The sequence below is a fragment of the Lotus japonicus genome, chromosome 3 (genome assembly GCF_012489685.1).
Source record: "Lotus japonicus ecotype B-129 chromosome 3, LjGifu_v1.2".
Taxonomy (NCBI): Eukaryota; Viridiplantae; Streptophyta; class Magnoliopsida; order Fabales; family Fabaceae; genus Lotus; species Lotus japonicus.
In genome coordinates, this window is record NC_080043.1 from 845,582 (window position 1) to 866,741 (window position 21,160).

Consider the following 21,160-nt stretch of genomic DNA (forward strand, 5'->3'; position numbering starts at 1 on the left):
CCAGATTTGGTATGCAATATATTCATCTTTGAAAGTGAAATTGTGGATTTTTTGGGAATCAAACATTTCTCTAACACAAGAGGGAACAAAGGTTTGATTTTTATCAACAAAGAAGACAAGAAGAGGAAGGAGGAATATGAAGGTTTTGAGTTTTGTAGGTTTGAAAGTTTTGTAGGTTTGAAAGTTTTGTGAGTTGAAGGGTATGATGTTCAAATTTGAAGGTTCTGGGTTTTGTGGGTTTGAATTTGAAGATGAAGATAAAGATGAAGGTTATGAAGAATGAAAAGGGATTAATTTGGGGACTAGTTTCCCATATTCAGGGACTAATTTGACGTCCTAACATTCCAATTCCACATAAGCAGTCCAGCTGGATTAAAAAAATATAAAAAAAAGATTTTGTTAACGTCCGTTAACAAATTTAACCCCAGGGATTAACTTGAATGTGTTTTGCCACATTCAGGGACCGCGGGATGCATTTTAGAAGTTTAGGGACTAACTTGAAGGCGGCTGACACATTTAGGGACCAACTTGGCTATTTACCCGTAAAAATCGCATTCTGAGAAATTATCTCCTCCTTCTCGTAACCATTCTTCCTCTCTTTCCTCCGTTTGATCTACCGCTTCAGCAAAACAATTATTAACATATCTATATCCAACGGCTTAGATCAAAGAACTATCCTATGTTTGGCAGTAGCATAATCCATGATCACCTTCTATAATTAAAAAAGAGTTATGATTTATAGACACCTCACTATTTCTTCTTGTATCTCATTTCACTTTTTTTATCTTCTTATCTCTCATCTTTTCTCATCACATCACACATCTTATCTTTTATCTCTCTTTTCTTCTTATTCTAACAAGGTGAGGGTGTTTAAAGGTGTGAATTAAACTTTATTTTAAAAGAAGAGTTTAATTTTGATGCACTGACAGTGTACAATTTTTTTACACCATCAACTGATTAAATTTTAAAGATTTGTCGTGTTAGATAATTTAATTAAATAAAAAATTTATCTTTCCCACATTCACGAAATCTGATTGGTTGACGGTGTAAAATAAATTTACATTGACAGTGCATCAAACTTTTTCTCTTAAAAGAATATGAGTCTTGTTGGCAACACTTTTTTTATTGATTAAGATTCATGTAAGTCCCACTAAATTGAGAGTTAGATCTTGTAATTTAGTGGGTCATATATGAATTTTGACCAATTATAAAAGAAAGTTAAGAAGAGTGTTCATAGTATTTTACTGAACTTTTTTAATAACACTCATTTTAACACTATCTTTCTAACACTCTCATTAATCACTTGAAATTCAGGTGAAGATCCACTTAAAATATAAACTTCGCTTTCAATTTAGTAGAACCTATATATTTTACAACCCTCCAGGGCCAATTCTTCGACCTCGTCGCGTGTTCCCTTGGACTTCTCGTCACCGTCGACAGAGTTATCCCTAGAGCTGCTCCAGGAACCATCGTCCCTACCTTCTCACAGCCCATAGCCGCTCTGTCTTACTCTCTGATCTCCTATCTTTGCCTCATTTGTTTTCTCCATCTCTCCCTTGTCGATTCGACAACTGTGAGTAATGTTCTTGTGGTCGGGTTCTTCTCATCTCCAGATCTAGCGGAGCAAGTAGAGGAGGCAGGAGAAGATTTGGTGGTGGTTGTGATGAAGAAGAGTGTTGCAATGTATAATTATTAAAAAATAAATGTCCTAAGTAAATAATTGAAAGTATATCTTAGAGCATCTTCAATGGGGGTTGCTTAATCCAGTTTGAGCACTTAAGTAACGTTACTTATTTTGGAGCAACATAACGTGATAGTCTGGTTGCTTAAATTTAAGCAACGGTTGCTTATTATCTTTCTTCTTGCTTTTTGATTAAAAAATTATATTTTTTCTTTTCATCCATAAACTTGAATAGTGTAATGATCTTAAAATAATATAAATATATGAGGTATAGTAGGACTCAAACAAAAGTAAAATAAACAACCGTGGTTGGAGCGAATCTTGCTTGGGTTGCTTAAATTCTATGTGGCAGATTAGACCCACCAGAATAGTATTTAAGCAACCCAATTAACAACCTTACATTGGAGATGGTGACTTCGGGATATTGCATAATTTAGGGCCAAAAGTCAAAAAAGCATTAATCTTATTAAATGAAAAAGAAGAAAATCTGAAAACTCCCTATATAGTGGATCATATTCCTCTTGTGCAATGTTACACAAGAAAAAAACTTGTGTATGTTAGATGAGCCCATATCTTCTAGTTTTACTCTGAAGCCGAAGGACAGCTGTGAGCTCGAGATACCAAGCCGATTACTTGGACAAAAAATGAAGCCGGCTTAGTGGGGCCCACATTCAACACAATGGAAATATAAGTTGTCCCACTTATCTCATACCTTATCAAACATGCAAAAACCTATGCTGATAAGCGGGTGTGCTTATCAGCTCATCTCACTGTCGCTGTCGCCTCATATATAAAATTCACCTATTTCAGCATAGTTCAAGTGTCCCATATAAACATGAAGTGATTTCTGGTCCTGAGGAGAGAGAAAGTTTTGATCTTTCACACTCTCTTCTTCTGGGTGAGAGCTTTTCCTCTAGTTTTCGAATCTGTTAAAGTTTGCTGCTTTTATAATTTCGACTTTTCATTGTTTGTTTACTTTTTCCAACATTTTCATCTTGGATTCCTTCATAGGGGGATAAAGCTGCTTTACAATTGAAACTCAATCTTGGATTTCTTTTCACTGCTTGCATGCTGCATCGCTCTATTTTTTGTTGAATTTTTCTAGGTACGGAAGGTTTTCTTTTCTTCCATCAAAGCTCTTCTGGGTCTAGTGTTTGTTTTTTTTTTTATGGTCTTTGGAGTACTCGTGTCTATGACTTGCAATTTTTCATTTGTGGATTTTTTTTTTGCAGATCTAGTTTCAAGTTGCTCATTTTGAATCTTCTCTCGTTGAAGACTGGTTGTGATGTCTTCACTCAGTAGGGAGTTGGTGTTCCTGATCCTGCAATTTCTGGATGAGGAAAAGTTCAAAGAGACTGTTCACAAGTAGGGGGATTTGTTCCATTTGATTTTGTCATTTTTTGTTATTATTATATTCGCGGCGTGTGTTTGTTCTGGCGTTAGTTCAAATGTAAATGTGATTTCACTTATCTTAATACATATACATTACCATAGAAACTAAAATTTGCCAATTAAGGAAGCGAGATTTTGACATGTTGAGTACAACGCGATCCACATTGAGTTTGACGAAAATACAAACACACACGGCATCTCTAGTATTTATTTACTTTATCACATTTACTTTGATCACATTAATTGATTAAATGGTTTTCTTTTCTTTTTGAAAATATTAGGCTTGAGCAGGAGTCTGGATTTTTCTTTAACATGAAGTATTTTGAAGACGAAGTGCACAATGGCAATTGGGATGAGGTTCAGAGGTATCTCTCTGGTTTCACAAAAGTAGATGATAATAGGTACTCTATGAAGATATTTTTTGAGATAAGAAAGCAGAAATACCTGGAGGCATTGGATAAGTAAGCTCACAACAAGTTTACATTTATATTCTGTCGTTGACACTTAACAGGGTTTGTTAGTGTAGGTATGGAAACTAAGCTGCTTTTAATTTAAATTTTGGTAGGCATGATCGGTCCAAGGCAGTAGAAATATTAGCGAAGGATTTGAAAGTATTCGCCACATTTAATGAGGAGCTGTTCAAAGAAATCACACAGCTTTTGACATTGGAGAATTTTAGGTACGAAATTGTAGTTTCTTACTTAATTATTAAACTTCTGTGTTAGATGTAGAGAGCAAGTGATTTCTGCTTTTAGTTTACAGGGAAAACGAACAATTGTCTAAGTATGGAGATACGAAATCTGCTAGAACAATCATGTTGGTTGAGCTCAAAAAGTTGATCGAGGCGAATCCCTTATTTCGTGACAAATTGCAGTTTCCCAACCTTAAAAATTCAAGGTTACGGACTCTCATCAATCAGAGGTAATTCAAGGAGCGATGGCCATGATTTTCCTTTTGGTTATCTTTACTTACTATCGGAAGAGCTCATCTACCATATTTATATCTCTGTTTTCTTCGGTGAATACATAGATCGTGTTATAAATTGTTACCGAACCACTTAACTCATTACTAGTATTGCTTTATCAATGCTAGGATTCGTAATTTTATTCATAGAACGTTTCGAATACCAATTGTTGCAATATTTGGCTGTGCAGTGCCGGCTTCAATGCATTTTTTTCAGCTAAATGATGGGTCATTCTCTGTGTACTGGAGATACTCCATACGTGTTTGCAGTGAAGATACTCTTTAAACAAATGATCAATTTATTTTATTTTTTGGATAACTGATTTCCTTCTTAAAATTGAAATTACAGCTTGAATTGGCAGCATCAACTTTGTAAGAATCCTCGGCCGAATCCGGATATAAAAACTCTTTTTGTGGATCACTCTTGTGGACAACCAAACGGTGCACGGGCTCCATCACCTGCTAATAACCCACTGCTAGGATCCTTACCAAAGGCCGGAGGATTTCCTCCTCTTGGTGCACATGGGGTAGGTTACCTAACTCATTTGGTTTAGGCTTACTTACATTTTGGTTCCTATAGTTTTGAAAATGTGTTATTTTGATCTCTATAGTTTCAATTGCTCCAATTAAATCATACTTTTAAAACTGAATAAATTTGGTCCATATGTTAATTTGTCATCTAATAACTAACGGAAAAAATGGACATGTATCACAAGTTTTGAGATGTAAAGTGACATAAATTGTCTTAATATGACATTCACGTATAAAATTGTGATCCGCGTCAACTTTTTCGTTAATTAGTAGATGACAAGTTAATGTTTGGACGGTATTTGTTCAATTTTGAAAGTAGGACTTAATTGGAGCAATTGAAACCATAGGAACCCAATCACGCATTTGTAAAATTAGAGGGACCAAAAGTGCAATTAAGCCTTTGGTTTAATAGGGTTTGCATAACATGTGATATATAGGTTCTTATTTTTGTGCTGGACTGTGTAGCCCTTTCAAACTGCTCCAGCCCCTGCGCCGTCACCCCTGGCTGGCTGGATGTCGAATCCTAATCCTACCACGGCAGCACATGCCGCAGTTTCTGGAGGACCAGCTATCGGTCTTGGTGGACCATCAATTCCTGGTACTCAGTTCTTTTGCTGTCTGTTATCTCCAACTCTTAATGCCTAATGGTAATTAAAATATTCCGACTATGTTAATTACGTATAGTCTTTGACCTCAGTTGTTTCGTTGCCTTCTCAAGCTGCTTTGAAGCACCCGAGGACACCTCCAACCAACCCTTCTGTTGACTACCCATCGGGAGATTCCGATCATGTTTCTAAGAGAACAAGATCAATAGGAATGTCAGACGAGGTAAGCTAGTATCTTTAATGGAAATATGACTCGTGGTCTTGTAATTCATAGTTTCGTACCCATGCAAGTTTTTACCTGTAACATTTCTACTACCAATCTTTCATCATTTTGTGCAGGGAAATTTACCTGTGAATGTTTTGTCAGCAACATTCCCATCTCATGGTCATGGTCAGGCTTTTAATGCACCTGATGACTTGCCAAAGACTGTCCTGCGAACTCTAAACCAAGGGTCGTCAACTATGAGCATGGATTTTCATCCAGTTCGACAGACTTTACTTCTTGGTTGGCTGCGCTTCTAATGCCTTTTAATACTGTTGTTGACTTGTTTTGATTGAATTTATGTACCATTTATACTGTCAATTGACTGAGTTATTTTCTTGATGCAATGTGTCAGTTGGTACTAATGTGGGAGACATTGCTTTGTGGGAAGTGGGTTCTAGGGAGCGGCTGGTCTTAAGGAACTTCAAAGTTTGGGATCTAAGTGCTTGTTCAATGTCATTTCAGGTTGGTCTTTGTCATCTCTGACTCTGTCCATTGATATTCTAGATGGATATTTGTACCAAACCATGAAACTTGTAACTGAAAATAAAACTAATCATGATCAATTCAGGCTGCTCTTGTCAAAGATCCAGGCGTCTCTGTCAATCGTGTGATTTGGAGTCCTGATGGGGCTTTATTTGGTAAATTGAGTGTTTGAAAAAATAATTGAATTTGATATATTGATCTTAGAATGCATACTTTAAAAAGTAAACTCAATCATGAATATGCATTTGTTTGATAAACAGGAGTTGCTTACTCAAGGCACATTGTTCAGATATACTCTTACCATGGTGGGGATGAAGTACGACAGCAACTGGAGGTATACAAACACTCATAAATAATGAAGATTTTTCGTTGCTTTATGTTCTATTTTTAAGTTCTCATAATTGCTTACTTATGAACTTTCTTTATAGATTGATGCGCATGTTGGCGGAGTAAATGATATAGCATTTTCTCACCCAATTAAGCAACTAAGTGTGATAACATGTGGTGATGATAAGACCATTAAGGTAGGTTTATCAGATCATAGGCTTGGTTTGCTAATATGAGTGTACCGTAGGTTGCTAACTATGTTATGTAACTTAAGGTCTGGGATGCTGTTTCGGGTACAAAGCAGTATACTTTTGAAGGTCATGAAGCTCCCGTTTATTCTGTCTGCCCGCATTATAAAGAAAACATTCAGGTAAATGTTGACTTTAGTACCTTCGGTAAAAATGTTAGTTGAGTTTATTGGTATGATTCGGTTATCTCACTTAGTAGAGTGCCACAATGAAAATCTTCTGAATATGTTTCTAGTTGGTTTTCTTGCTGATACTCTGTCTTAAATGTTGTAGTTCATCTTTTCCACGGCATTGGATGGAAAGATAAAAGCATGGTTGTATGACAATATGGGATCTCGTGTTGATTATGATGCACCCGGCCGTTGGTGTTCAACTATGGCCTATAGTGCTGATGGTTCAAGGTCTATATTCTCAACCATGGCTACTTGTCCTCTGAATCTTATTGTTTGGTTAAATTATAATATCTACTTTGATCGCATTCTGTCCTGACATTTCTCTTTGAATGTATACCATAGGCTCTTTTCATGTGGAACTAGCAAGGATGGGGAATCTGCTATTGTTGAATGGAATGAAAGCGAAGGAGCTTTTAAAAGGACTTATCAAGGTTTTCGAAAACGATCTTTGGGTGTTGTACAATTTGATACAACCAAAAACCGATTTTTGGCTGCCGGTGATGATTTCTCCATTAAATTTTGGGATATGGACAATATTCAGCTTTTGACAACTATTGATGCTGATGGGGGTCTCCCTGTAAGTTCATTAATTTATTGCAAATTAGATTCTGGTTTCTGGAATAGTAGTTACTGAATGTCTGATCGTTTCCTTATCTGAATTCTAGGCAAGTCCGCGTATCCGTTTCAACAAAGATGGATCTCTTTTAGCCGTCTCTGCAAATGAGAATGGAATTAAAATCTTATCCAATGAAGATGGTATTCGTTTGTTGCGTTCATTTGAGAATTCTATGTTTGATGCAACAAGAACGTCGGAAGCCATGACAAAGGTAGACTTATAGATATTTTCCTGACCTCTCATTAACAAAGCCTGGTCTGACTCATGGTATTTTTCGCAGCCTACAATAAATCCAATTTCAGCTTCCGCCGTTGCTGCCTCTAGTGCTGCACATTCAGATAGGGCCTCATTTGCGGTAGCTATAACTGGAATGGTTAGTTTTTCTTGTCTTTTGTATCAGTAGGATCTGTTATTTACTTGAATGCTACTAGTAGCCTTTTATTTTTTAATGTGTCTAGTTTCTGTCTCATTTCACAACTCTTATTTGTTAGATTAATGTATCCCAATAGGAAAAAAATTAAAAAAAAGGTTAAGCATCTCATTGTGATTGTGATGATGTATTTATTATCACTGCTTTTGTTGTTGTTAATAAACTGTTTCAATTTCAACTCATCAGAATGGGGATGCCCGGAACCTGGGTGATGTTAAACCTAGAATAAGTGATGAATCAAATGACAAGTCAAAGATATGGAAGCTCACCGAAATCAATGAACCTTCTCAATGTAGATCCTTGAAGCTACCTGAGAATCAAAGAGTAACCAAGGTATGTTATTTACTTCCTAATTGTATTTATTTTAAATATCCACATGACTAATTATATCAAGCACCCTGTCATTAGTGTTTTTATGTCAATGGAATTTGTCTTTTTTTTTTTTATAAACTCAGTTTTAATTGGATAACGAAATGCTGGATATGTGTTGTGTGTGCGTGATTGTGTATTTCCTTGTTATGCCTTGGATTATTGTAACTGCGTGGATTCCAGTCTCCTCTATCTGCAAAATATTTGGGGTACATTATTTTCATATCAAAGCCAGGTAGCATGGTGTTAACTGTGTTATGATTTCTCTGAAAACCATGAGCATTGGGTACCTTGTAACATGAATACCTTACAGAGTGAGCTTTTTGCAAGATCGTCCTGCTTTTGTTTGATGTACTTTCTTTGGGAAAAGCTTGCCTGTCCATCTTAATCTGTCATTTTTATTAACACTTCGATATAATATGGGTCTTGGTGCATAAAAATGTGTGCAGATGCAGTTATTTATTCAATTAGCTTGCTGTTTCCCTTAAGTTTTGCATCTTATTTGTAATTTATTGTAGTCTTTTATGTTAATGTCACAATACATTTCGTCTTAGAGGCGTTTAAGCATAGAATAATGAAAATTTAACAAGCCTTAGTAGCTTATGCTCCAAACTGAAATTGCTCTGAACTTCTAATTGTCTATATCCTTGTGATGACAGATATCAAGGTTGATATACACTAACTCAGGTAATGCTATTCTGGCATTAGCTTCAAATGCCATTCATCTTCTCTGGAAATGGCAACGAAGTGACCGCAATTCACCTGCCAAGGTGTGAAAATATGTAAATTTACTTTTGTCTGATTACTCTATTCACAAAATTGGGAATAGAAATTGCATTATTCTCTGATGTTTATATTTATTCCTGTAGGCAAGTATCACTGTGCCACCTCAGTTGTGGCAACCTTCAAGTGGCATCTTGATGACTAATGACATTAACGATAACAATCATCCTGAGGAAGCTGTTCCCTGCTTTGCTCTGTCCAAAAACGATTCTTATGTGATGTCAGCGTCGGGAGGGAAGATTTCTCTGTTCAATATGATGACATTTAAGGTGAGCTATGATCCCTAGTCACGATTCAAGGCTTTAATCGGTTTGCAACTGACACATTTTGATGTTCTTGGCCAATTGCAGACAATGGCAATGTTCAAGCCAGCACCACCTATGGCAACCTTTCTGGCTTTCCACCCTCAGGATAACAATATAATTGCTATAGGCATGGATGATTCTTCGATTCAGATATATAATGTTCGTATGGATCAGGTATCATGCTGTCTGTAAACATTTCCTTTTGAGTTTTGATTTATGATTTGAGTAATTAGGTGCTTATACATGATTTTTTTCTTTGCAGTTTAAAAGTAAACTCAAAGGTCATTCTAAAAGAATAACTGGTCTCGCTTTTTCGCATATACTGAATGTACTAGTTTCTTCTGGGGCAGATGCTCAGGTAATAATTGTCCATTGTATATCTGTGTCTGGATTCTGGAATCTGTCTTTTATATGATTAAATTGCATGATATTATAATTTTGAATCTGTAACTAGTTTTCAGTTTTTCACAGATTATGACTCCCTTGGAGATGTTTTTTGCAATTCAAATTTCATTAGTAATCATATGGTATCTGTCTATTGTGCAGCTTTGTGTGTGGAATACCGATGGATGGGAAAAGCAGAAAACTCGGCTCTTACAACTTCCTGCTGGGAGGACTCCACCGTCGCAGGCAGATACCCGTGTACAATTTCATCAGGATCAGGTCCGCTTCTTGGTTGTACATGAAACTCAGCTTGCAATTCATGAAGCAACTAAACTAGACTGTTTACACCAGGTTAGTTCAGGAAGTTCAGTTTTATGGTAACTGTTAATAGTTTAATTTTATCTTTTGTCTGATGCATAGAACCTGGATTGCAGTGGTTCCCAAGAGATTCTGCCGCACCAATATTGCATGCGACTTTCTCTTGTGATAGCCAGCTGATATTTGCCAGCTTTTTAGATGCAACAATCAGTGTATTCAGTGCTACAAACCTTAGATTACAATGCCGGATCAATCCTTCTGCTTATCTTTCTGCAAGTGCCAGGTATTATTTCTTGCTTGTTAGACGTTCTATCGCATTTTGCACCACGCTTGTTCCAAGTTATTAACGGTTTTCTTAGTTTATATTTTTGACAATGTAGAAAAAAATTAAATTCCCAGGTAGAAATTGCATTTACAGTTATGATTTCATTTTCTTTTGGAAGAAATTGGGTTGTAAATATTTAAAATCCAAAGCAGTTCTTGTTCTTCTACCTCTATTCTTTCTTATCTCATTTTGTTATTCTATTTTGGTAGAAAAACCTCACTTTAGTTGGAAATATTTTCTTGTGGATGAATTTTAATTTTTTCACAACACTTTGAGGTTAGTGGTATGCAGAATCACTGCTTACTTGTAAAGATTATATAACATGAATAAATTAGAGGAGATTGTCAAGTATGTTTTACTTTAAAAAGTGTTTCCACAAAATAGAAGGAAGTTAGTCTTCAGTGAATCTAATTGTTCTAATGCACATAATTCATTGATTCAGAGTTCGCTTGTTTTATATTAGAAACATCAAAATGTTTTTTGTAGTTCTTTTCTTTTTCGTTCTTTGACCAGAGTGCCCCCCCCCCCCCCCTAAGGGCAACACTAATCCGGTTTGGGAAATTGACAGTCCCTCCCAACAGATTATTTTTCTGGGGTTTGAACTTGTGACCTCACCTTTTTTGTAGTACTTGTTGTTGAATACTATGCTTCTGTTTCTTTGCAGCAATGGTAATGTGCAACCCCTTGTAATTGCTGCACATCCACAAGAACCAAATCAATTTGCTGTAGGACTGTCAGATGGTGTTGTTCATGTCGTTGAACCCCTTGAGTCTGAAGGCAAGTGGGGTGTGCCTCCACCTAGTGAGAATGGGTCAGCAAGCAATGTAGCAGGGGCAGCTTCTTCAGTTAGAGCTTCTTCAGATGAAGCTCAGAGATAAACAACTAGTTATTGTCAACATTTGTGAGATTTTCTTATAAAATTCTATAGATGTAGAAGTTACTTGAGTACTTCCTAGCTTTTTGTCTGCCTCTTTATTTAGATTGGTTTTATCCTAACTTAATTCCATTTTGTCTTTATCACCAACTTTATTTATATGAATATATACTTTTTTAAAATTGTGCAGCTTGTGATTCATTAGGAACCTGAAGAATGAGTTTGCAAAGTTGTAAATTTGATTTGTCTTGATGATGGATTCCTTTTTCATGTGGAAACCATTTGTTAAAATCCGATTTGCTGACCGGCTCCTCTATCTCACTTTAGAGGGTAAAATAAGTCATATTTACCATTGATTGGGTTTCTATGTTGACTTTTCAAAGTAAGTAATCATTATTAGCGATTGTGATTACTTACTTTACCTTATAAAGTAAGTGATTTTCTCATTTTAGAATAGTCAAATCCAGGTCGGTAAATGTTTGTATCCAAAGTATATGACTTCATAAATTTATTTGGCTGATGACATATTCCAGTGGCTCATGAAAATTATTTATGATATCTATTATAAGCAGATGTGGACGAGAATGGTTTTCTTAAGTAAAGAAGAAATTAAGTGAGAATGGTTTTCTTAAGTAAAGAATAAAATCGTGATCGTTAGATTTAATTATGAATAATTAAGATTAAAATACTTAATTATGTGATTTTTTTTTAGAAGTCACATAACATGGTCGCATGACTACTATATAACATTTAATCTTATTTATATTTATATCCAATGGTCTAATTTATTTTTACAGTTCTCATGTAAAATGTCATTCCCACATACATCCTTGAAAGTGTATTACATATATATTTATTTAAAATGTGAACTATATAAAATATTACGTTCATATTTTATATAAAAACGTATATTGTAGTATATGTTACGCTAAACGGATCTTTCCATTTAGTAACAAAAGTTGTGTCACTTCTTTTTGTGTTGTCAACTCAAAAGGAGCAGCAACCTTGTTCTTTTAATTTTAATTTGTTGGGTTGATTCGCCATTGTAAAAAATTTTGGATGCTATACTTGAGGTAGGTAAGTAAATTGATAGGAGTCAATAATGATAGCATGGCACATGACAATGACATGAGAGTGCGAATATTTATAAGCTTAAAACATATGAAGTGCCACTTTCGCCTATTAACAAGCCTGTTTTTAACTACTACAATCCACATCGGCTAATTGGGTTCCTTCACCATTTTTCTTTGTGTATTATTTCAAATTTACAAAGACTAGAATCACGTAAAAATAAGCTACAACATGTAGCTTCTACATTAATTGGTTTGAATGTGTTAAATTTGTTCCCATCCCAAATCCAAACATGCAATTTCTTTGCTCTTATTGCTCATACCCTCACACCTCAAAGGAACCGATTCTGGGTTGGCTTAAATGGCTCCTCTGTGTTACCTAACCTTTGACATGAGGGGACTTTCAGAATAGCAAAACTCACACTCGTTCGTAATTGTTATACCAGTGAAAAATAATCAAATTTCAAAACATCAAACATTAGAACAGTCACTGATTGCATAATTGAATTTGAAACCACTTCATACATTTATGGATCAATGCAGATTTACATTTAGTACTTCCCATCATAAAGCCACATGGAATATAAGTGTTCTAAACAATAGTCAATAACTTACATAATCATAATAATTATATAAAGGTTTAAAATAAAAGAAAGCTTTACAGAAAGCAAAGAGGCAATTCATCAAACCCCTCCCATGAAGCCATTACCCTATATAAATATTAACATTGAAGTTGACTAACTGAAGTTGTTTTTCCATACTTCACGCACAATTTAAAACACGATAGCTTTATAAGCTACACTTATAGTTTCTCCCCATAAGCTATTATAGGACTTCTCACTGCAGAACCAAACACCCTAAGTATCATAATACTTCCCAAATTACTCGGGCCGAAAGCTTACCAGATTCGGGAGGTATGTTGTTTGAAGTTTCTTAATGTCATTAGCCGTCACCTTACAAGACTCCAATGACAGAAACCTCAAGTTCTTGAGTGTTTTCAAATGCTGCAGTCCTGTATTCGTGATACGAGAATTGGAAACATTCAACGAAATCAAACCAGTAAGCCCTGAAATTGCATCAATAAACATGTCAGCACAGCGAGGTAATTACAATCACATTCTTAGGCTCACAAAGATCATAGGCAATAAATGAAGCTATATGTTTTTTCACCATGAAAAGCACTAAGACAACACAAAAGTCAGCAATCAGCAAAAATACCAGAAATTAGCTCCAACGTAGTGTCTGTAAGGTTGCAGTTTTGTGATAAATTTAAACATGTCAGAGAAGAAAGCTCTTTGATATTTCTCGCACCATCATCAGTCAATTCTCCGCCGCATATTTCCAGTGACCTCAGGTTCTTGAAGTCTGTTTAGCCATCACCACAGTTAGCAATTTTGTGAATTCAGATTATAATTGAAAAGGGCTCATTATAAGAGCTAATACCAACATATAGATCATTCTGCAGAATACAGCTAACCACAAAAGGAATAAAGATTAATTTTGAAGATTGTTTGATAGAAAATATTGGCCAAAAACGTCTATGTAACTCGAAGGTTCTATTACCATTCATGTGAATGGTAATACAAACATATATATATCATTGGAAAATGGTAGGCTACACATATCCCACCAGCACAACCATTTTCAGCTTTCAGTCATGTGAAAACAAAATCACTAGTGATAATTGTGGGAAACTAATATTGGTTCAAAATTTCATACTTCTCAAATAGTTTGTTCCAAAATCTGTGATTCTTGCACCAAACAAATCCAGATCAGTGAGCCCAGTCAAACCTGCATAGGTAAATTCAGAATGATGTGTCATGCCACATTAAGCTTCAAGTCCAGCATACTTAAAACTTGAAAATAAAATAAAATCATGCAATATATGTTTTGGAAAAATAAAAAGGTCAACCTAGAAAATATTATAGTGGGAAATAGTGGTCAATTTCAAACCTGAGATGATAAACATTTAGAATTTGATACATAACAGAAAATAAAATAAAAAACATTCTTTGAAGTGTAATTTGCATAGGATTATTGGATCGCATACTTGCTAGGGTTTCTAGTCCAGAATCAGTAACTTGGCCAACATCCAAATTTAGTGACTTGAGAGATGAGAGTCCGCATAGTTTTCTCAAAGCAGTATCATTAACCATAGTGAATGACAGATTTATTTTCTCCAGACTAGACAAGCCTATAAGAAATAGAATAGCAAAATAGTCAAAATAGCGAAACTAGAGTCTATGATGCAGAATTCTACATTAGGATAACTCATGCTCATGCATATAAAACTCTTTGGATAACAATAGAATCATACTGCATAAAAATGAAATCGAAGCACAAGTTACTAAGAAAGTAAAAGTAACATAACTATAAAAGAGTACAAACTTTTGATTGAAAGTACTATAATGTAGCATACCAGACCTGATAAATGCTGTAGTCCATTGGTTCCAACATATGTATCTGAGAGATTCAAGCAACTCAAGTGCTGATGGCCTATAGGGTAAAAAGCATTCAGAAATGACATAAATTAGAGACTAAAAGATGACTGTTTCATAAATTAGCGAATGTGAGCAGTGTTTTCACAACGTTACGTGTGTCTTAACATGTTTTCTAAAATTTAGGATTTGTGTCCCCTAAAATAATAGCTATGTTTTAACAAGTATGGAGTTATAATGTCAATCAATTAAGGTATTATTCATAGACTAGTGCATTTTTAAATGGAATGTCGGCGGTAGGCATTGTCTAGTTAAAAGTTAATGAGAGAGAAGGAAAAGTGATAGAGAGACTCAAGACCTGCGAGGTGGACCAATCCTTCACCATCAATCCAACAGGAATCTAGGTTCAAGCTCTTCAACTTTGTCAATCCTGCTTGAAGAAAAATAATGTTAAAATAACCAATTAGTCCCAATAGTTTCACTGACTTTAGTTTTAGTTCTTATTACTTACAGACTTGCGGTATATTTATTTGGATACTGGTTCTTATAATTTCACTCATTTGGATTGTGGCAGACCAATACCTATTTAATTTTTTATAATGATTTTAGCACAACTTTAGAGGTATTTAGAATTTGTCATAAGCTGTAATCTGACTGAAATCACCTTTCAAGTGTGCTAAACATGCATCTGTTATGCCATTGAATCCCAAGTTTAATACATTAAGATTTTCCAGTCCTGAAAAAGAAAAGCCAATCCTCCAAACTTAGTACCCCAAGAATTTTTAAGATGCCAAAAAGTGAATCTCAATAAGCATTTGCTAGGTAGCTGTAAGAGTTTTAACAACTTACGTGAAAAATTTTCACATCCATTGTTTGAAAGATTACATCTACTAAGATTCAAGTATGACAGGGCAGGAAGCTCTGGCAGAAAACAAAACATTGTTAAATTAAAACTTGAACGAAAGTAAGCAGAGTTCAATGAAAGTAATCAAAATAATAGCAATTTAAACTCCCAATTACATCCAATAAGCAGAGTTCAATGTAAGTAATCAAAATAATAGTAAATGGTTCAAAATCATGTGTGTTCATATAATAACATTCAATTGAAACCTTTTCATTTTAAATAAGTCAACCAGAGAAACCTAAAATTAAAACCACAAATCAATGGAAGAAAGCAAACAGGTGAATACTATGCTGACATCGTGAAGTTTTAAAAAATAAATCCATATAAAATATTTGAAAACAGTCCTAAAATTACCTCCTCTACTTGACTCTATAACTTTCTCAAAACACATGCTTGAAGGAATGATAAACACATAATGTGGTTCAGGTTTACTGCTTTAGGTGTCAAAGCATTCATAGGACAATAACCAATATTATAGCCTAGCAACTAGTTAAGGTAGGTAAGTCTCAATATTATCATGACAAAATTAACAGAATAAGAGTAAAAATCTATGAAGTAATTCAACCTGCAAGAGAGTCCAAGCATTCAGCTGTTACAAGGCATCCTTCCAAATTTAACAAAGCAAGCTTTCGTAGTCCTGAAATCGGCTGAGAAATTATTGAAAATGGAAGGGAAGGAGGATGAATATCAAAGGATGAAAATCTAAAATTCCTTTAAACTTTTGATCTCAGACACATTGACACTGAGACACCCTAACACAAATCCAGTACATTGGAAAAACAAAACCAGTGGATATTGGAATCAATGACAGCATGCAACATGCATAGTCAAACATGGACAGACTTGATGCTGCAACTTGTTTCTAACCAACTTTGCAATGTCAACTCACAAGGATAAGTGGCAATTTTATATTATCAAAGAAACAGATTTTCAATAAATCCTTTTCAGCCCGGACTGGACTCCAACTGTTAAACAACTCGAATATATGTTCTGTTTTAACAAAAATGATTAAGTTGACCTTCAATATTACACATCTGAGAGATGAAAATGCTGAAACTAATGAAGAGGATGACAACGCTGGGTTGAGCCTGTCAGTTACTGAGCAATATAAATAAACCTTAATGAACACAAAAACCTTTAAGGGTACCTTAACTAGCATAAGATAATCATATATTTCCCAATGTTCTGAAGCATAACAATAATACAATGCAAGGCACAATACCTTTTAGAAAACTGATGCCAAAATCTGTGACTTTATTGCAGGAAATCTCCAGTCTTTTCAAGTTTGTAAGGTCTGGAGTTAAATTAAATTGAATAAATTGTACCATTAGTCAACCATGTATCCCCTTTCAGTGAATGTAATACTGAGAAAATAATATCAGGCCCCCTTCATAAAACACATTTGTCATAATCATCCATTATTTTCCAGAATCTTCATCCATGAGTTAGTATACCTAATTTCATTTGATAAAAAAGTAGTCTTGTAATAGTAACGCAGTTCTAAGGGATGATGTAAAATGGGCAACTAGTTTTTTAGGATTTTAATTTTGAAATTAAGGTTTTTGATTTGGGATGGTTTCTTTGAGTATATTATCCTATGTTGGGATTTTGTTCTGGTAAAAAATAGGGTTAGCATAATGGGATTTTTTGTTACGTTGGGCAACTATGAATGTAAGCATTTTGCACTCTGCCCTAGAATACAATAGGCTTATTTTTCTACCTCAAGTGGAGATACCAGTAATATTAACAGAAACTACTACAAGGTGGAAAACACACAAACTACATAAAACAAGTGTCTCCAGTCACTTTAATAGACTAAGAAAGTGAGTGGTCAGGTTTGTTATTGGTCAACAGCACAAACAGTACCAAAATTACTGTACTTAAGTTTTCGCCTTTCTGAAAAATCACATTTTAATCCCTCATTTACTGAAATACCCTCACTTTAGTTATCAACGTTAACAAAATGATGGATAAATCATAAAACAATACAAGAGTGGTACCAAAACAATATTTGGTTCCCTACTTTTTCATTGCAATTGTCTAACATATATTAGATGGCATTCAAATCAAATATTATCCATTTTACAAGGACTAAAAACATATTTTACCTAAAATTTTCCGCTATCCAAACTTCTGGTTACCGCAGTCAAAAGGAAGAAAAATGCAACTAACCTGATAGAGGCTTCATATCAACATCTGTTAAACAGTTACAGCAGTTCATATTAAGAGATTCCAACTTGGATAAACCTGAAAAATATGGACCATATCATTGAATTGTAGATAGAAGTTCTCAAATGTACTCCATAATTGCAAGGCATGTAAACTTCAGGCAATCTTTACCATCAATACGGGATGGTCACACACTCACACCTCACCCACACAGGCCCAACCATTGCCATGAAGTCACTCAAGCATTTTATTGATTCTATCAATTTTCAGTTAATTTCTATTTAACCCTTCAGTTTATAACCATAACTAGACTATATCTCATGCAGGGAAGAGACAGAGGAGATTAAGAACATTCTGCGAATTCAATGTAAAGAAGCATTGCGCACATGACACCCTTTTCCATTTAGATGTATTCATTGAAAATTTATTTTCCAACATCAAAATAACAGATTAACTTTTGGCAACTATTTAGCAGGCATTGGCTGCAACAGATGGAAAATCAATAACTACATCGAATCCTGAAAATTGAATCCAACTTGTTCTGCTAGCCATTTTCTGTTCAAATTTTAGTTTGAAAACTTAACATTGTAAAGGGTTAGACTACTATCCTATGGAAGATGATTTGAAAGGAGTACAGTGAGATTATCTGATTGATATATCTCCATCAAGTGAAATTATGCAATCAAAATCATCTTCTAAATGTTGTATAATTAGTGGGGTAGTTGAAGTGCACCCAAGAACACTGGTTTATTAAGTTCTCACGCAACATTGCATATAAGAACCGACCTTGAAGATGAGCAATGCCTCCATGAATCCGAGGACATCTCTCCAAATCCAATTTCACCAAGTTAGAAAGACCAGAAATGTTACTCAATCCTTGAGCTGAAATTGCTGCGTTTCTTCTAAAACTCAAACTTTCCAAGTTTGAGAGACCTGAAAATTTCGATTATGGACAAAGCTTTAGGCATTAGTAACATCCGAATACCATCACATGCATAAAGACACAAAGATGAGAAATTGGGAAAAATTTATGTGCACATGATATTCATAAACCACTATAACATGTTGCATATGATATTCATAAACCATTCTAGCATCCTATGCAGAATTGGATATGTAAATGAATAAAATATGAAGAAAATGTACCCACTCCCACATAGATGCATAGTCGCATAGACGCTTTTTAAACAGAGAAAATGTGATTATGGGATGAGAATGAGATTTTTATTCTTTTCTACAGATGAATAAAATTCATAGGAAAAATGTCAAGGCATGAACAACCAAAAAGCATGGAGAAGTGAAGATGCAGAAATGAGAAAGGGTCAGGGCAGAAAACAGAAAGAATACCACTGATGTACTCCAATCCACAATCTGAAATTTGGTGACAGTAATTAAGATTCAGAGAAATAGTATTTTTGCAATCTCTAAGACAGGCAAGGCCCTGATCTGTGAAATCAGTGCCAGAAAGATCCACATGCAACAAAGATAACCCCTGTGATGAGATTACATCCATCCAACCATCATTGACAACAGCACCAGCATATTCTCCCAAGTAAAGATCCTGTGAAACAACAACAAAAACCCTAATAAGGATCACTGGGAAAGTTCACCCCCTCACGCAAGAGCCTATTGAACCTTGAAGAGTAGACAATGCACAACTCAACTACCTTGTGCTAAAATTCAACTTAGAATAATGAGGCAACAAGGATCAATCTCTAGATCACCAGGTCATCGAGCCTTTGATATCATATCATGAACCAACTATATTATTATCCCAAAAGCTAAGCTATTGGGTGAAGATATAGTTTTATATTATATTTGTAACAGAGAATTGATGATGGATTTTAGAATGAAATATTTACCTCGAGGGAACAATCTCGGAAAGCTTGGAACGAAACAGGTGTGAGACAACATGTATAAACCAAGGTGTTAAAAATTTGTTGAGTCAAGTCCCTTGGCAGTGAAGAAAATGTGTTATAGTTATGCATCTCCTGTTGTGTTAGATTAAATCATATTGGATTATCCAAAAATATAAAGACTGTGTGGAAAGTGAGGAAGTGTAGAGGAAAAGCAGTACCTCAGTGATTCTGTGGATGCACAAGTCCAAGAGGGATGGACATTTTGGTTGTTCATTTGAAGAAGAATATCTGAAGAAGAAAGTCCCATTTTTGCTGCATAGCCTGGAAGGTCCTCTCATCTGTGAAAGTCAAATAGAGAGAGAATGAAGGAACATGAAGCACAGCTAGCAATAGAATTAGAAATGGTAGCAGAGAAGAGAAGAAAGGTAGCATCTCCAATTTCTCTGACCAAAGCAATAGAATCATTACTCTAATAAATGCAATAGACGTGCTCGAAGATACGTACAAGAGAAGATACTGAGATTAAAATACTAATGCTGGAAATTGTCTAAAAAAGCCAGTCCCGACTTGAAAATTGTTCTTCCTTATAGAATAACAATCCCAGAATAAGGAAATACTAGAATCGAAAACTTTAGTGGACAATACCTGAGTGATTGCATTCAGATATTATTCTTGCTTGAACATGATTGGTCCCGCACCCGGTGTATGTGCATGACATGTGGAGGAATTTTAGCAAGAATCTTCTTCTTTCCGTATACGTTGCAATCTCAACTTCAGCATGATTGACACTGTCTAAATGTAGAAACCCAACTGATAAATAATTGAATAAAATCAAACAAATGAAAAATAAATAAACCCAAGTCTAAAACTACATTTAACTATTTGAAAACCGAAAAAACTAAGGAAATTAAGCATGCACTGTTAGATTATATAGCTTTGTTTACCCATGGTGCTGATCACACTAGTTAAAAGTGGTTGTTTGAACCACTAAGTTCGAAAGTTCAATCCTTACAAGATGCATGACGCATTATTGAGGAAGTATTTAACATTTATCACACCCAATTCAACCATATTTATCATCAAACCAAACAAAATAAAATTATAGAGCTTTTGTTTAATTACTTATGTTTTAAGGGTAGTATAGTTTTTTACTTATTATCTATTTATATTTGTTCAGTTGTGTTTCTAATGAAACTCTAGGTCAAGTACTTTCCCCTTTGTTATCTCTTCATCCACTTCCCCTTTGTGATGCTCTTCTCTTAACATGCTATCAAAATTACTCTAAAACTAACAATAAGGTATGGCGTAGTGGTTAGCTCACTTCATCATTTAACTATGAGATCGGGGGTTTGATCATCGCTCATGGGAATGAATAACATATTGTGGTCATTCGTTTACCGCTTAGTGCGAGCACCCGCGACGAGTGGATTAGTCATTGTTGTCGGCGGTGAATACTCTGAACTCACCGTAAAATTACTTTAAAACTCAATAAGGGTATTTTGGTTCAATGAAATAATACATCATGTGACATCTATTAAGACTCGTCTACTTCCATTGATTGACCACACATCACCCAATTTGTTAGACTTAATAGACGTTTGAGGAGGTAGAGACTAATATGATTGACGATTTCCATCATCAGTGACCC

At 35.0% G+C, this 21,160-nt stretch overlaps 2 protein-coding genes across 6 annotated transcripts; one reads left to right on the forward strand and one right to left on the reverse strand.

Annotated features, from left to right (window-relative positions):
• Nucleotides 1-2,428: 2,428 nt before the first annotated feature.
• Nucleotides 2,429-11,254, forward strand: LOC130746123 (protein TOPLESS-like). Of its 2 annotated transcripts, none has more exons than XM_057598657.1 (27): nt 2,429-2,579; nt 2,693-2,786; nt 2,914-3,046; nt 3,355-3,534; nt 3,639-3,752; nt 3,836-3,994; nt 4,386-4,563; nt 5,033-5,165; nt 5,265-5,395; nt 5,512-5,677; nt 5,790-5,899; nt 6,006-6,075; nt 6,181-6,254; nt 6,349-6,444; nt 6,522-6,617; nt 6,769-6,896; nt 7,011-7,245; nt 7,334-7,495; nt 7,565-7,657; nt 7,901-8,047; nt 8,743-8,853; nt 8,953-9,135; nt 9,217-9,345; nt 9,434-9,529; nt 9,718-9,906; nt 9,990-10,156; nt 10,863-11,254. In XM_057598657.1, the coding sequence occupies exons 3-27, from the start codon at nt 2,967-2,969 to the stop codon at nt 11,074-11,076; spliced, it is 3,441 nt and encodes a 1,146-aa protein (XP_057454640.1). In that variant the 5' UTR covers nt 2,429-2,579; nt 2,693-2,786; nt 2,914-2,966; the 3' UTR covers nt 11,077-11,254. The 2 variants fall into 2 exon arrangements, with proteins under 2 accessions (XP_057454640.1, XP_057454641.1); XM_057598658.1 differs by having other exon boundaries at nt 5,286-5,395.
• Nucleotides 11,255-12,644: 1,390 nt separating this feature from the next.
• On the reverse strand, nt 12,645-20,326 carry LOC130748767 (uncharacterized). 4 transcript variants are annotated; one of them, XM_057602010.1, is made up of 16 exons: nt 20,158-20,323; nt 19,731-19,850; nt 19,516-19,644; nt 19,001-19,214; nt 18,440-18,586; nt 17,657-17,731; nt 16,707-16,778; nt 16,050-16,121; nt 15,430-15,501; nt 15,245-15,316; nt 14,939-15,010; nt 14,567-14,638; nt 14,193-14,336; nt 13,862-13,933; nt 13,361-13,507; nt 12,645-13,208 (listed from the first exon to the last, which is right to left on the reverse strand). In XM_057602010.1, the coding sequence occupies exons 2-16, from the start codon at nt 19,848-19,850 to the stop codon at nt 13,024-13,026; spliced, it is 1,665 nt and encodes a 554-aa protein (XP_057457993.1). In that variant the 5' UTR covers nt 20,158-20,323; the 3' UTR covers nt 12,645-13,023. The 4 variants fall into 4 exon arrangements, with proteins under 4 accessions (XP_057457993.1, XP_057457994.1, XP_057457997.1 ...); XM_057602011.1 differs by lacking the exon at nt 20,158-20,323 and adding an exon at nt 20,018-20,151; XM_057602014.1 differs by lacking the exon at nt 14,193-14,336 and having other exon boundaries at nt 20,158-20,326.
• Between the last annotated feature and the right edge of the window lie 834 nt (nt 20,327-21,160).